The sequence below is a fragment of the Pygocentrus nattereri genome, chromosome 28, assembly GCF_015220715.1.
Source record: "Pygocentrus nattereri isolate fPygNat1 chromosome 28, fPygNat1.pri, whole genome shotgun sequence".
In the NCBI taxonomy this organism is placed as follows: domain Eukaryota; kingdom Metazoa; phylum Chordata; class Actinopteri; order Characiformes; family Serrasalmidae; genus Pygocentrus; species Pygocentrus nattereri.
Genome location: NC_051238.1, coordinates 25,500,941 through 25,518,425, shown reverse-complemented (window position 1 = coordinate 25,518,425; position 17,485 = coordinate 25,500,941). Strand labels below are relative to the sequence as shown.

The 17,485-nt window shown below is 42.6% G+C and overlaps 1 protein-coding gene across 3 annotated transcripts in view; it reads left to right on the top strand.

Annotated features, from left to right (window-relative positions):
• Positions 1-17,485, top strand: part of magixa (MAGI family member, X-linked a) — a 74,317-nt gene that overhangs the window by 38,245 nt on the left and 18,587 nt on the right. For all 3 annotated transcript variants that reach the window (XM_037535773.1, XM_017714747.2, XM_017714748.2), the window contains exons 9-12: positions 2,405-2,864; positions 3,349-3,859; positions 4,055-4,118; positions 4,984-5,382. In XM_037535773.1, coding sequence (XP_037391670.1) covers positions 2,405-2,864; positions 3,349-3,859; positions 4,055-4,118; positions 4,984-5,382 — 1,434 coding nt within the window. The remainder of the gene's footprint in view (positions 1-2,404; positions 2,865-3,348; positions 3,860-4,054; positions 4,119-4,983; positions 5,383-17,485) is intronic.

Sequence of the window (17,485 nt, the reverse complement as noted above, 5' to 3'; positions counted from 1 at the left end):
TCCCACAGTAGAAGCTGAAGTGTAGCTGCTAATGGAAGCCGAGGCAGTCTGGAAGGTGATGATAATGCTGTTGGTCACTGGTTAAAATATTTATTGCAGATATAATAATTTAATGGCTTTAAAAAAAAAAGTTGTGTGTGTGCAAATGTACACTCAGTGCAAGGAAGTGAACATCAGATATAATGTAGTATCTTTCTCTCTGTGAAATCATTTAGAGAGAGTGAGAGGGCGAGGCAGGGAGGCAGGGAGGGAGGGAGGGAGGGAGAGAGAGACAGACGTCCAGTGGTGGATTTAATTCTTATCACCATGCACGGCAGAAAGAAAGAGGATAGAGAAAGGATGAAAAGAACAGAGAGAGAGATGAATAAAAGATGAATTCTGGCAAAACAAGATGTTCGTGCTCCCTGTTCTGTATCCTCTTATCTCTCCTCTCATCCCACCATTTCCTCTCTTTTTTTCTATTCTCTCTCTCTTCTCTCCTGCTTGGCTCTTGTCCTCTTTCCCCTTTCAGTCTCAAATAAATTGCCCCCATATCTGTACATCTCTCTCTCTCTCTCTCTCTCTCTCTCTCTCTCTCTCTCTCTCTTTTCTCTCCCTCTCTCCCTCTCTCTCTCTCTCTCTCTCTCTCTCTCTCCCTCCCTCTCTCCCTCTCTCTCTCTCTCCCTCTCTCTCTCTCTCCCTCTCTCTCTCTCTCTCTCTCTCTCTCTCTCTTCTCTCCCTCTCTCCCTCTCTCTCTCTCTCTCTCTCTCTCCCTCTCTCTCTCTCTCCCTCTCTCTCTCTCCCTCTCTCTCTCTCTCTCTCTCTCTCTCTCTCTCTCTCTCCCTCTCTCTCTCTCTCTCTCTGTGGATGGATTATAGCGATGTGATTGGTAGGGTCTCATGGTTTGAATCTGCCGATCTGTTCTTAATCCGATGGGTTGATTTATAATCTTTCTATCCCCGACATGTACCACTGCCTGCTCACGTGTGCTGCCTTAACACTAACATACACGTTGCGTGCGCACACAATAAAACAAATACAATCACGTCCCTTCATTTATATCATGTGCGCACAAATACTCACGTGAACTTACGCGCACACACACACAGACACACAGACACACGGATAAATGTGTATTCTAGGTCCTTTGCTCGCAAAAATTGTAGGAAACCACTTGCAAATATTAGAATAGTGTGAGTTGAGTGTGGACAGTTAGGACTTTGTCCCTTACTTATTATTTGTGCCTCCTGTACCTTAGGACAGAACTGTATCATTGTGTAAACCACACTGTAATATACTGTTCAACGTACGTGATGTCAAATCTGCATTAATAATGCCTTCAATCAGAAACAAATCACTAACTCCAGATGTTCTCATGTGTCCTCAAACTCACACTGATAACTCACCATGCTTGACTGATGGTTAAAGACATGGTTCGAAGAGTCATTCATCACTTCACCAGCATACCCTGCTGAAAAGGACCACTGAAAACCATAAGGATTAAAATCCAATGCTTTTGCTTTTGGGCAGCACAGTGTCACCTCAGAGCAAGAAGAACCTGGGTTTTATTCTCCGGCCGAGCGACCAGGATCCTTTCTGTGTGAAGTTCTCCTCATGCCTGCATGGGTTTCCTCTCACAGTCCAAAGACATGCAATCAGGCTAACTAGACATGCTGAATTGCCGGTGTGTGTGTGTGTGTGTGTGTGTGTGTGTGTGTGTGTCTGCCTTGTGATGGACAGGCGACCTGTCCAGGGTGTTTCCTCCAGCACCCTCTGTGACCCAGAAGGATAAGAAGCTTAGAAGATGGATGGATGGATGGTTTTGCTTCTCTTATTTCCAAAGATCTCAGTTTAGACTCCTGACTTAAACTTTACTACACATCTCAGATATCCAGTTTTGGTATTCTAGTACAAAAGTTCATCATTATTGTCTATTTCCTTTTCCCAGTATTGGTTTCCTGACAGACATAGTGTTGAGTTGTCTTCTCACAGTGGAAGGATGGACAGAAACGCCTGAGGATTTTTTCAGATCTAAAGCAAGAACTGAGCTTGATTTTCTCCTCTCTCTCACAGAAAACTTTAGGTACTGTTCATCTGATGCTGACAGTTTTGGTGGTCTACCAGGTCTTGCACGATTGTTAGGAGTTCCATGTTCTCTACATCTTTTTAATAGTTTTTGAACCTCCTGAGTTTTGGAGTCTCCTTTCCATCTAACTATCTCAGTGTTTCCTGATACTGAGGAATGAATACCTTGTACTTTGACTGGAAATGTTTTTTAGTAAAACTGGAATACAAACTATAGAAAAATATTCAGCTTTGCATCCTCATTCCTCAGTGAAGTTGATTAGGGTTTCAGATGCATTTTATTAATAGTTATTTCTCTCTTTATCTCTCTCTCCCTCTTTCTCGCTCTCTATGCTCTTAGCGGACATCCTGGTATACATTAACGACACGTGTGTGCTGGGTATGTCCCATAAGGAGGTGGTGGAGATGCTGAAGGCCGTGCCCATGGGCCACAGTGTGGATGTGGTGTTGCGCAGAGGTTACCCTATGCTTTACAATCCCGACGGCTGCCCCAAGACCAGCCTGTCATCTCCCTCTGACCCAGCTCCAGGCTCAGCCCAGCCACAGCCTCCTGCCGAGGGACTCTCCAACCTCAACCGCACTGTCTCCCTTCACAATGGCTTCTACCCCCGCATGCAGAAAGAGGCCCTGGATGCTAATGGAAATGCAGCGGCTCCACCCTCTTACCCAGTGCCCAATGGAAACGCAGCGAGTGGTGCTGTAGGGATGGTGGGCATGTCCTCCAACCCACCCCCAGCAAGGCCTGAGAGACTGAGCTCTAGCCACAGTGACACTGAGGTCAGCTCTGCTGTCACACGGAGGTAATCATTTTTTCCTTGCTTTATTGATGTGCTATGTAAATATTGTACTTTTCCAGCCCCCGTCTGTGTGAAAACAGCAAATTTTTAATTCACATATGACAGATTTTTCAGCTTACAGCAGTTTAGCCCACCTATTCTTCATGACATTATAAGGAGTTGTTGATTCTGCAGACAGTTTGTAACTCAGGTATTATTATAGGAGTAAGTGTGCTGTTCTTGACAGTTGAGAATTACAACATCCTTGAGGATTTCACCACAAACATTTTATTCCTTGCACTGAAACTAGGACTGCTTTTTGAACTTTTAAACCTCATTTCACTTACAAAGGAGTCAGCCTATCAGAACAGAGGTCATTTACATATTTTTTGCATTGCAAAAAAAAAGTGCAGTAACAAAAACAGTCTGGTCAACTGTAATTGATAAAGCATGATCTCCTTAAGCATTAACTCAGTTCTATTTCCCCTCTCTTCCCTCACTCAACCAGAGCCTCCCTCATCCGCACCTACAACAACAACACTCTCCCAGCCCCCTCTCTGGCCCACCAGAGCTCCAAGTCTTCCGAGAGTGATCTCTCCAGTGGTACTCTGCCTCTCCCTCAGCCTGAAGTGGGCTCTGCAGCTCCCCCACCAGGTGCCCCCAACAGCCAGCGGCCACTCATGCCTCAGACCTCGCTTGTGGTCTCCCCTCCAACAGAACTCCCGCCTTGCGGCTTTAACGGATGCCCAGCTAATAATCATCCCCCTCGTCCTCCCCCGAGTGGCCTAGGGTCTCCTGGTGGGTCATCTGGGGCTGGTGCAGGGGGTGAGCTGGTGCCTGTGGCTCTGGGAAGGAGTGAAGGAGGGGGGATGGGCTTCAGCATAACAGCCGGCGGCCAGGGTGGACAACTGGCTCTGGTCAAGAGGGTGTGGGACAGACGGCAGTGCCCCTCACTTCAGCCCGGTGATGCCATCATCAAGATCAATGGTGCAGATGTACAGAGCCTCAGCTTCGCGCAGGTAACATGAGGCGCTTGCTGACTGAGCCTTTAACTTCATCCATTTGAAGACCCACAGAGCCAGCAGCAGGTCTAGTCTAGTTCCATGTTAAGTGTAGCCACTGAACAGTGAGAAGTTTTTCTTTTAGAACCATAAAAATGTTTTGAGCACACTTATTCTGGTGTGTTATTTGATGTTGTTTTATTCTGTCTGCAGGTGCAGAGAGTCCTGCAGGAGCATACCAGACAAGGAGAGGTGGTCTTACTGGTTTACAGAGGAGGTAGGGATCCACACTGCATATTAATATGCATGCGAAAGCTTAATCGCCCTCAGTCAAATTATATGTTACAAATAAAACATATATCATGCCTTAACTTTTTTTTCAATATACTAAATCCAGCAAATAAAGAGCAGTAAAATGTGCAGACGTGTGATGCGTGTAGAGGTCATACGTATTTTCCCTTCAGAAAATCAGTACAACATACATTTAACCAGGGGCTCCCAAACTTTTGCATACACCTATACTACTGTTGTTTTTTTTTTTTCATCAAAAATTTCATCATCATGTTTTGTGTCTAAAAGTTAACCCAAGCAAAGTAAAATTTAGTCCAAAAGTGACCTGAATTGGGGCGGCAGGGTGGCGTGGTGGGTAGCGCTGTTGCGTGGAGGGCCTGGGTTTGATTCCCCGGCTGGGTGATCGGTGTCCTCTCTGTGTGGAGTCTGCATGTTCTCCCCGTGTCTACGTGGGTTTCCTCCCACAGTCTAAAGACATGCAGTCAGGCCAATTGGACATGCTAAATTGCCCCTAGGTGTGAGTGTCTGTCTGCCCTGTGATGGGGGTGTATCCTGCCCGAAGACTGCTGGGATAGGCTGCTCCAGCACCCCCTGATGAAAAAGTGGCTTAGAAAATGGATGGATGTACTGAATTGATGAAGTGTTGAGGGTTAATTTCACTTAAAATTGAGTTTGTCTAACTTTAACTACATAGAGGAAGCTGCTCCTCAGTGAGCATGATGTCACGTGTCACGCACAGTTGCAAAAAACAAACCAGTTAGCTAGCTAACATTTAGCATGCTAAGTAAGATGATAAGTTAACGATGGAGGTGTTTGATTTGTTTTTTACTTTGTGCTTCTCTCCTTTGTAGGATCTGTAGTCTCACCTGTCTCCCCAAACTACTACAAGACTGTCCCTCCCCCCCAAGGCCCCCCAGACTTGACCTCCCCCTCTTCAGATGGCCCCACAACCAGCCAGAGCACCCTGTCCCCGCAGTCACCATCTGGTGAGCTTCCTCCACTGGTTCAGAGCACTAGCTTTCTGGACTCAGTACCAGTGACCCTGACCATGGAGCCCAGAGACTGGATGGGGGTGGAGGACATGTCTGCACAGGGTCCCCGCACATCAGACCCCGCCCTGGGAGCAGTGTCCAAAACTCCAGCAGACGGGAGAGGAGCAGGACTTCCCAAAACTCTAGAGGTAGAGCTGAGGAGAAGGCCGGCAGAGGGCTTTGGGTTCGTCATCGCCTCCCAGGATGTCAAGAACGGATGTAAGTACTGCAGGTTTTCACTGTCTGACTACGTCAGCTTCAGCAGTGTATGGGGGCGGGGGGCAGGTGTGATCTAGCAGTGAGAATACACATCAGGAGATAACTTGTAAAAATGTTGGTAGTAGATGGTGCCATATTCAACGTTCACAGGTTCTCCCGATAAAACCAAAGTCATCCAGACAGTGTACCTTTAACATCTGGAGTGTAATATAGTAATATAGCAATAAAGTAATGGTTGGTTGGTGTAGTGGTTAACACCTCTGCCTTCTACGCTGTAGACTGGGGTTCAATCCCCCACCAGGGTAAGCCCCCTACACCACTAAGAGTCTTTGGGCAAGATTCCTAACACCACCTTGGCCTCCCTGTGTAAAATGGTCAAAGTGTAAGTCGCTCTGGACAAGAGCGTCAGCCAAATGCCATAAATGTAATAGATACACAAGCGACAGTGCAACAGTAGTGACACACCAGCCTGTGAACCTTTACCACCTGGTGGACAATGTTGGTTAAAGCAGCAGAACATTTTCTTCATTGAGACATCACGTCTGTATTGAGCTCTGCCTTCACAAGGTGATGCATTGGTTTTAAAATTGTAAATCCAGTTTGTTCCCACACCCTAACAGGTCTGTGCTTTCAAGATTCAATCATCCGCAAGATTGCTGCCTTAGATCCATTTTAATGAACAATGATTGAACTGAGAATTGAGAATTTAGCAACTGTCGTCAGGGTGAATCCAGAGAACCCAGAGAATCCCATTCAACCTAAATGGAAACTGTTCAGCACTTTGTGTAGGTTTAACAGTAATGTTATAATTGGTCATGTGATTTTTGCCAAATTGTAAAGCTTGTGCAAATTCACAGTAGCTACAAAAGAACACATCTGTGCGTGGAGCATAGATAGACCTGTTGGGGTTGCAGTTAATAACAGCAGTTTGTTCACAATGCAAAGGACAAGGCACAAAGACTTCATTATGAATGGAGCAGTCAGACTGTTACAAAATTATTTGGAAATCTCTTTTCATGTAATGTTTATTAAATTTAATTTAATAATTTCTGTAACCTTTTCAGCGACGTGGTGCTTTGTTAAGACAGCGAAAATATATCTCCCAGCCTCTTTATTCTGCTTTAGTTTTTGTTTTAAAGGGCTCACATCCTACATTTTCGTTGTATTTTATTCGTCATATTTAATTTTACATGATCATTTTCAAACCTCTCTTTATCTTTTTGAATTAAACTGACTGTTATTTGTTACTATGCATCAAGACTGGCATAAAATTGTCCGCTCTGTTCTGTTTGGCTGACCTGTATTGTGTCTCGTCCAAAAGGCAGTCTAGACTGAGACACTCCTTATAATTTCATTATGAATGGGTAGAGCTGAGCTGCTGTAGGCTGAATATGTGAATATATCATGAAAACAGTGACTTCAGAATAGGCTGTATTGCAATTTAGTTTTCATATATAGACTTTATGGACTGAGGAGTGAGAGGGACGTGTTGATCTTTAACAATGTTTATATGGCTGTTGGCAGAAGAAAGCCTCATATCTCCATTTTTGCAGTTTTTCGGTTTTTGACATAATTTGAAAATACATGTTACCATTTACACTGTATGTAAAATCCATTAAGAATAGACCAAAAGGAAAAAAAGTCTGTTTCCATTGACTTACATTAAAAGTAAAGTATGTTTTCTGCTGCTCCTGTAGAGTTAAGATCGTGGAGATACAGGATAAACTGGATTAAACCTATTTTAAAACAACAAAAATTCTTTTTGAGAATAACTATAGAGAAGAAACATTCAGGCCTGACGTGACTGATGTGGCCTATTGAGATTATGGCCCAAGGCTATTCCTCAATGCATTTTTTCTTTGCTATTTTGTTAACATGCACATGGCCTTTTGTTTTTCATGTCTATCTCCTGCATGTGTTCAGTTCATTCTCCACTCAAAACAGAAAACAAGAAGGAATTTGCTGCGTAGATTAGATTGGCATCATTTGTATCGACGCTAAAGCCATCCAGTGAAAAGAAGCCTGTTGATTGCCTTCATAGAACAGTGAATATGAACCAGGCTTAGTGGGGAGTAGCCCTGAATAACACCCTAATCCTGCTTTAATTCAGCCTTTCAGGTCAGGACAGACCCAAACAAACAGCAAATCCCCCCTTTTTGAGTTATTCTCGCTATAAGACAGAAAGGCATTTTCTTTGTGCTGAAAACATATGGCTGTTATGAGTCAGGCGATGCGCTCAGAAATAAAGCTTAATTAGTAATCTAATCATGATTCAGTCAGAGGGAACACACAAATGAACGCTCCAGCATTTAACCACAGCGTTCGAGTTGAGGTCACGTCCCACAGAGCCTTGATAAAGGGAGCTCCATCATACGGAAGCGTCAGCGTATCTCTAGGCTTTGACATCATGCGGTTTGACATCACTCCTCTAAAGGTTAAGTTGTTGTTATGCAAGTTATCCAACACGGTCCTCAAGGTCATGTGGAGCGTTTTGATATTGTGACGCAAGTCAGAGCAATCAGTACTGCCTGCATTTCCATTTCAAATGGTTCGCCTGGTTTGCTCATTTGCATAAATGCATTTTTATGCTCATACCCCTCTGGTTTTTTTACGTGATGCTTGTTACATAAAAAGTATGTACAATTTTTGCTGTCATCATTTCTCTTTTGGTCTCTCTCACACAAGTACACAGATGTGCAGTGCTGTGCAAACGTCAGAGATCACCCTTCATGTATTTAACTTCCAGTTAAAACAGCCATTAAGTACAGTTTGTTCATTTTCAGGAGACACTCTGACTAGATTTAAGATAATCCACTTGGGGTTTCAAAAAAACTGCAGTTCAAAGACCTTTCAAAAGAAAGCGGGACTATAGCAACCATGTAAAACCTGGTAGACCACCTTTAGCACTTAACGGAAACCTTGGCTGCTATGATATGACATCACCCAAGAGAAAAGCGTCTTCGTTTTCCATGCGACATCATCACAGTGCAACCGTGATGGAGCACTAGTAGGGGGATTTGGCCTGTTTGTCATGCTATTTATAATAAACAACACATTTGCAATGATTTGGACATGTATTCTATTATAAGGCGTACAAGTAAGGGTTGCCTGTAAAGCTTTCATCTGTGAGCTGCACTATAATGTATAGACACTGCTGCCTCTGTTGTGAGAGGATTCAGACTAATATTAAATGTCCCTCATATTGCTTGTAGCTTTAAATCAAATATGCACACATGCACGTGCACACTGATATTCCCTGTCATGCTTTCCCTCACATTCTGCCTCCCTCCATCTCTCTCTCTCTCTCTCTCTCTCTCTCTCTCTCTCTCTCTCTCTCTCTCTCTCTCTCCCACTCCCCCTCTCTCTGTTCTCCAGTTGCACTCTGTCAGTGCAGGAGCACACACTGCCTCCCTCTGCTCTGAGAGAAACAGCTTTACAGGATTTTTTCTTTTGCATTATCTTCCTACAAATTTTATGTTGTTAAAGAATTAAGGTCAGCTATTCTTTTGAATTTCCCCTCGGATTTGACTCGGCTCATCTGAACATGTTGGAGCGGCTCCAGTCTGCCATGAAATCTGTGAAGGACTCAAAACGTAACTACCACACTTTACTGACTGGTTTAGTTCCAGCACGGACTTTAATGATGCGTTAAATACCTGTTTCAGATGTTTGGCTTGTTGTTTTAGTCATTTTTCTGATGTGTTTGGTCTATATTGGACTTTCTGTGGCGATTTCTGTCTCGTTTGCCTGTGTGGCAGTGTTTGTTCTGAGGTACGGAGTCCGTACGGTGCGTGCACATGTTTGTGTGGGGACAATCCATGTGTGTGAGAGAGTAAACAGTGCGTCTGTGAGAGTGTATTGAGAGAGAGAGAGAGAGAAAGAATGCATTGTGCGGTGTATGAAGTCCTGGGGTACTGTGGGGTAGATGTGGTGGTCTGTATTGCTTTGATTTGGCCCCAGCACTAATTATCCAGTGGAGAGGCTCTGTGCTTTAGCCAACCTGAATTCTGAAATGCCTGAAATATTTCCAGCTGCCTCTCGGTGAGCTACAGTCATGAATGGCCTAATTCTTTGCTTCTGTACCGGGGCAGACTACAGCCTTTCTCATCAAACCACATCAATGCCAGGGTGCCCCCGACTGTTGTGAAAAGTGCTGTGCCAGTAAAATTGAATTGAATTGAATTGAATGTAGGTCTGTATCTCTTTTATAAAAGAAAGAAAACCAACATTTTTAATGTTAATGTACATTAAAGGGGATTTTTTTAATATACAGACACAGATTTATTGACAAAGGTGGTGATAGGAACTAGGGGTCGCATTGCATCTACATTGCAATGCATTGCAAATGCATAGCAATGTATTTTAAAGCCACCAGGCAGCATATTTGTAATGATATCATGTGGGTCATTATTAGTACACTGCTTGCTGTCTTTGGCACCTTAACTTTCAAACAAATGACTTAAGATTATAATAATCACAGTTATAAGGCTACAGAAGAACCATCTATATCAAGCATAAACACATAAGCAACTTTCTGTGAGGCAGCATTTAGAGGCATTAAAAGCTTTACACATCGGGTTCCTACCTCAACCACTGTGAGCAGTTCTGAGTTCTTTTTTCTAGAATGAGGCGCATTAAACCAGAAAAAACGTTTAAATATTAATTATTTCATTATGTAAAAACTTTGACAAATAAGTGGAATTGCCCGTTAATTAAATAAGGTTCTGTCAAAAGTCATTTTAGAGCGTTTCTGTTGATCCATTCATTACGACATTTTCACACGATGTGAAGAGCAGCTGGTGTAACCGGATTAAAGGAATTAAAAGGTGATGATATATTATACTTTATGTGGCAAAGCCCTTTTTCAAAGAGCACACCTTTTTGCATTGTGCTCTTTCTTTAGATGTTCTGGGTCAGCTGTAGTTTCAGTTGTTAATTGAACACTTTAATGCAGCATGTTACCTTTTGCTATAGTTACTTTTTGACTCACCTCCGTGTAGAACTTGGCAGCCTACAAGCTTCAGGCCTTGTATGTTTTTGACTAGTTAATCATTGACCCGAAAAAGGCAACAGCGTGATGGTCCATTAGACATTGTAGCCTTCTTCTCAAATTCAGAGGATTTGACATTAATTGTAATGTACAAAAGGGGAAAGGAAAATCTTTCTTTAGATTGTAACAGAAGAAGCCTGTCATTTTTTTTATGTGAAATACAGTGACCACATTTTGTCTGTATCATTTCACAAGCTGCCAGTTAGACACTGTACATAAGATACAAGTCCGAAAGTCTTATCAAGCATACAAGCTCTCCTTCAGATGATGTCATTTCAGTAGAATGTGCTCTTAGATCTGAGAATGTCTTGTTGTGTGTGATTTCCTGTTACTGGCGTTGGAAGAACAGCACATTACTACATTGGCTGTGGTGTGGATTCTTCAGTCCTCAATATGAGTGGTCAGTGGTGCTGTAACAGCGTTGTGAATGACTGTGATATTGTTAGCTAGTGTATGACAGTGCTCAGTGCTAAAGCATCACACTGTGATGAAAAGAGTAAACGCTTGTGATGGAGCCGGAAAGATATTACATTTCTTAAAACTCGATCAGCACCTCTTTTGCTTAAAGCTCTTCAATTAGTTTAAATATGTTATGTAACTTTAACCCTTTCTCACACTAGTCATTAAATGTCATTTCCACCCATTTTGGAGGTCTCTCAGTTGATATGTGCAATGTTTATTTTCTTTTAATAACAAAACAATATGCATTGGTCATGTCATATGATGGGAATTTGTATAATTTACAAACTCAGAAGGGAACTGGGTCTGGGTCTGTGAGCAAGTCATGCTGTTTATTGTGTGTGAGGAAAGCTGCAGTTGTGCTGTCTGTTTTATCTCAGTGATGTGCTTTCTGGAGAGAATTCTTTCCACAGCAGAAGGTTCTCACCCCTCCTAGTTCACCCCACATTGCTCACTAGCAGCTCAACATGGAGTCACAACATTTCACCAACAGTGTTGTACTTAATCTGATAACACAGTTAAAAGGAAAATATTCTATTTGGTTATATTAATTAAAACATCGCAGAATGACTACCAGATGACAGTGAGTGTGTTTACATTTACTTAATAGTCCGACAACCGCAGAAAATCAGATTTTGTCAGTAGTGCGATCAACGCGTTTATATGCACTTGAGAAATCAGTTAATGGGGAAACTTCCCGTCTACATGAGGCAGGCACTAATCAGATTTCTGCTTCGCAGCCAGCCAGTAAACTTACAGAAGACATGGCATAAACATAATGTACAGTCTTACTTCAGTAAACTATACCGCAGCATCGTGCCACTTTACCTGAAACTATTACGATTAAATTAAGTGATACTTTTTTGATCCCACAAACGGGGAAATTCCACCTCCGCATTTAGCCCATCCGTGAAGTGAAACACCACATACACACCAGTGAACACACACACTAGGGGGCAGTGAGCACACTTGCCCGGAGCGGTGGGCAGCCCAATCCGCAGCGCCCGGGGAGCAGTTGGGGGTCAGGTGTCTTGCTCAAGGACGCCTCAGTCATGGACTGTCCTGGGGATCGAACCGGCGACTTTCCGGTTACAGGGCCAGCTCCCTAACCTCCCACCCACGACTGTCCCCACTGCATATGAACATGCATCACCTGGAAAATGAAGAACATTTAAATTAAATCCTTCATTTCATCAAGAATGCAGTTGTAGTTTCATCGTCTCTCCAAAAGTGTTTTGCTGCCATCTCACAGCGACGCCGCTTGCTTATTTCTGGTACAGCAGTCTGTTCTGCACCTGCACAGACTGGGAAATCCGAAAGAAATCAGAGAGGAGTTTACATGCACTAAGAAATCTGATTACTGAGCTAAAATCCGGCACTCTTTATCGGATTTCTTAATCAGATTTCTAGATCAGAGTATGGTGCTTACATGACCGTTTGGATAACTGCAGAAATGATCAGATGGTTGAGTGCGTGTAAACACATTCAGTGAATAAAATATTTTACGGTATGTTCTATATATGCTAATTAATGTTGTAGTCAAGATTACTAGAGTTCTATTTAATCATGAAGAGAAAGGACTGTTTTAGTCTGTCTGAGAGTTTTGTTGACATTCAGTGCTGATAGAAAAATGTTCAGTTACTTCAGATGGAGGCTCTGCACTGGTGTCTGGTGTCGAGAACGATTTCTGACTCCGTCTTACCCTCAGACTGACAAGACAGAGACCGAGACGGTTAATTTACTTGTACTGAAATTTTATAACACTAATGCTAATGAACACATCTCTGCCCATCCTAGTCAAGTTAGCATGCACAGTGTAATTCTCCTCTAAGCGGAATGCAGTCAATGTATTGTCGCCTGTTTAATTAAAGAATTGGAAGTATTGAAAGCTGTAGTATTGAATTGTAGCATTGAAAAGGCATTGAACATTGAATATATGAAGCAATATAAACCTGTTTGCCCCAACTGGTTCTAGATTTTCCAAGTTCCAAAAGCCAGTTTCAGCAACCGAGGATCAGAACGCCAAGGCCCACGCCTTCGGACACTGCCCGATCCACAACGCACCGAACCCCTACTACTGCCCCACCACCGATGGGAGGGGGGACTCATGTAGCTCCTTCGGGCTGGGCCCGGCCGGGCACCATGAGTGAATGCCCGGCCACCAGACGCTCGCTGGCGAGCCCCTCCCCCAGGCCTGGCTCCAGGGTGGGGCCCCGGTAACCCTGATCCGGGCAGGGTACACAAGTCCTGCTTTCCTGTTTTCATAGGGGTTATTATGGATCACACTTTGTCTGGCCTGTCACCTAGGACCAGTTTACCATGGGAGACCCTACCAGGAGCTTTTGCTCCAGACAACACAGCTCCTAGGATCATTCAAGCACACAAACCTCTCCACCACGATAAGGTAGTGATCCATGGAGATCCATGGAGATTTTCAAATCTGGCAATGCTCCACTGCAGTGATCTTCCGTGATGTGGATTAAAGGACAGAATTTGGAGCAGTACTTGAACAGATCCATCCCTGATGTGTAGTTCCTGTTACACAGAGAAAGAAAAGCTGCATTTGGTGAAATATTTAACACATTAGATTTTCTGCTTTTATGTCCTCCGGGACTGTGAGGGGTCTAGAGTGTGTGTGGTGTGAAATCTGCAGTTAAGGCTAGTGGGTGAAATGAGCGATTAGGTCACGCAGATAAGTTTCTGTTCGGTAAGTAGCGCTGTTGTTGTATTCAGCCCTTCTGTGTCGTGTAATGCAGAATGCCTCTAAGCGAGGCTTTATCTGTTTGGCTCGTTATCATGCTCCATTAAAGAGGATTCTCTGCTTTTCCATATTATGCTAGATAGTGGGATGACTATATCGGAGTAAGAAATTGTGTATACCCATGATGCTCTACAATGGACTAAAGTCATTTGGTGTTTTAACTTAGTCAACATGAGAGTGACTTTCGTGTCATTGTCAACATAACATGTTTAGTCATATCTATGCTCATCTTCTGATTTTTGATTGTCATTTAAGCATCAGGAGGCAGTGATGAATATTAACCAATAACGTTGTTTCACCTACTCGTTCTTCCACCCCTATCTAAAATTGAGAGAAACGCCCAGATACCCAGGACGGAAAATGCCAATGATTTCTGATTCACATTAACTCTGAACAAGTATGCAAACTAGGCTGCCTTAGCGTTTTAAATTTGATTGAATTTCTTGAAATGGTAAGGGTTCTGTTCTTTACAGTGTACCAGTGTTAAAGAAAGATGGCACTATTTTCCAGTGTAATTTCTCTTTGCTTCATCTGTACTATACAGTTAATTTAGGTGCACTAAGAACCGGGTTACTAAAAAAAAAGAAAATGTGTTGACTCAAAGCACACGTATAATTGAAGAAGGTGCTTTAGCGTTCAGGTAAACACATCAAAACTGACTATATCACTGTTTTCAGAAGAAAACCTTGTATCACCAATATGATAACTAAAAAAACCTAGTTTACTTTTAATGCAAGTCAATGGAACCAGACCCCCCCCCCCCCCCCAAGTCATTTTGGCCGCTCTTTTGGCCCATTCATCATTACATTTACACACAATGTGATGGACAACAGGCTTTTTTAAATTATGTCAAAAACTGAAAAACAAAAAATTCCTACTCAAGCTCACCCGATTCAACTTATCAGCTAAGTAGCAGTTTGGTTGGTGTGCTGGACTCCAGCCCAGCCAGTTGTCATTTAGTCCAGTTGACCACAAACATTGTAAGAATGAATTCAACATACATCACTGTGTGATGTCAGCATTTCCAGGCACCATCTGTGCTAAGGCTATATGTCAAAATTCAGTACTCTCATGGCATTGAATTGCTTCAATACTTCTATACAAATACCTAAAAACATGACCTGTTATTTCGTACCACATTTCAACACCCCAGTGATTGGTTTACCGACATTCGTGAGCCAATAAGCATAGTGAGCCAATTTTCTATGCATGTGATTCTCAGTCTGGAAAGTATTGACAGAGCGCAGTGGGCACTGTTTCCCACTAATTCCAAAGCTAGCAGTGTACTTCAAACACCAGAAGAGCTAAATGAAATCAAACTACTGCCGAACACACAGCTGTGAATATGCTTAAAAAGAACTCATTGTACATCTCAGCACCACTCGGTGTTGAGAAAGGCGCTTTTAAATTAAATACATTATTATTATTATTATTATTATTATTATTGTGTAAAAAGACTGGTAAAATACAATGCCACACTTGCTTTTTAAGCAAGGTCAAAAAAAGAAATAAAAATTGAGTACACAGGAGCATTAGCTGCCTTGTAGCATGTATGGAGCATTATTTGTATTTCAACTGCTAAACCATCATAATTTAGAGGATTCAGTATATCCTGGCAGAAAATTGTTCTTTGTCCATCACTTTTTCCTCATCCTGCCTGCTGCAGGGTCCGTTGCAAAAGCATGAATCCTCTGGTTGCTGTGAGTCCTGACCTGCGGAGACCGTGGCTCACCATTGTGTAACCTCCATCACACGGTGACCCACCCCCATACCTCTGGAACACTGTAGCGTGTGTTAAAAACCAAACTCTTTGACATGGCTAGTTAGCCATCAGCTTACTGGCAACCTATCCAGGCATGAAGAATAAAGAGTTCTCATTAGCTCCCGGAAGCGCAACACAACAGGAGACGTTTGAGAATGCTTGATAGCTGGCCATGAAAAACATCTTGTTGGTGAGGAGCATTGAAACCTCACCCTATTGTTTTTCACATCTAAAGGAGTTTATTTTAGTTTGTATTTTCAGAGCTTGAACCTTTGTTGGAGTGTGTATTTGTGGGTGTGGGTGTGTGTTTGAGTGCTTAACCATGCACAACCAGACACAATATTTGAACATTAAAGTCAATGAAGTATAAAAATGACTTCGTTACAAATAACAGCCATAAAGATTGGGAATTATAATTTTATACTGACACACACTATATAATAAAATTGCAACTTTAATCCAGTTTCCAGTCCAGGATTTTGGAATCCAGAGCCAAATTCAAGGTCCACATTTGAAGGCCTCTGTTCTAGAGAATCGTGTGCGTCCACATTTGTGGGAGCAGGAAGGCCTTTTCCTGTTTCAGCATGACAATGCCTCAATACACAAAGGAAGGGTCTGTAAAGAAACGGTTTGCCAGGTTTGATGTGGATGAATTTCTTGGGAATGCACAGAGCAAAGTGGAACTGTGCTGGAAATGGTTGATAATTTATGTAACATAAGCCACGGGCTGAAATGCTGACTTACTGCAGTGACTAATCTCGATGAATCTCTCTCTCTCTGTCTGTCTCTCCCTCTCTCGCTCGCTAGCTGGGCAGCTGCAAGTAGAGGCTCCAGCTGTGTCCCTCTTTCCGTCCCTGCATAATCACTCTTGTTATATGTCAATTTCATATTACGATTGGAATTGAAATGAAAGCATTCCTGCATTTCTATTAAAAGCATTATCTAAGTACATTCACTTAGCACTATTTACAGTGTGTACACTATGCACACACCCACTAACATATATAGCTCCACTGAATGATCGACTTATTAACAAAGGTATTCGACATGATGTGAATAATGTATGAATGCTGTATTAATAATAGAGAAAGTGATGAATAATGGAGTTTTTTTGGTCTACCTCTGTAATCGGCAGCACTTAGTGAGTGCAGCAGGCGGATGGGGAACACCCCTAACGGACTGGGGGATTTCTTATGCTCCAACACACTTCATACACAGCAGAACACACATGCTCACCTGGGCTCTGAACCGATGGGCACCTCTGGCTGTCTGCACACACATCTCTGTGTATCATCTGTATCTGTACCTCTTGTTAGGATTTTAATAAGCAAAACTTTCTTCCAACTCACCAAACATTAACATTTCCAGTAACTGTTTAAACAATTAGCTACCTTTTATAAGCAATCGCTAAATAGCCCATGTTAGCAATAAGCCATTTACTTACCAGTCTAGAAGAAACATTGCGAGTTCAGCATCAAACTTCACCCCTTTACTTGCCAAGAGCTGTTTCTAGTGGTGGAAACCAACACTTATGTCAACTGTTATTTCCTTCTAAAGCAGGTGGTGATGGTGATAAAGGTTATTTGTCAAGAGCTTCAGATATCGTTGCGTTTACTGATCCTTTCTTCGGCTACCTGGCCGTAAGTTACTATGATTGACTTGAGGCAGGGCAGTGCTATTACTTCGTCCTCTCGTATTGGACTGTTGGCAGACTTGATGCTACAGTGACTCATTATCACAATAACATGCTGCTTAGTATGCTGACTTCAGTAGATATCACTGCAACATGAGATATAAGCACCAAAACTGTTACTGAAACTGCACTAAGTGGTATGAAGGAGTTTTTGCAACACAATGAGTGTAAACATAACTAAGACGTTATTAGCAGTATTTATAGTCTAAAGTGCAGTGAATACTGGAATAGGTTGATGAGAAAGTGCCTGAATTTATTGATATGTGCATTTTCATTGCTATTTAGTAAGCTAAATAGTTTACTTCTATTGCTTCAGTGGTTGAGTGCAGCGTTTTTTGGAGTGTGGAATGCAGGCTAAGTAGACGTGGAGTGGCTTTT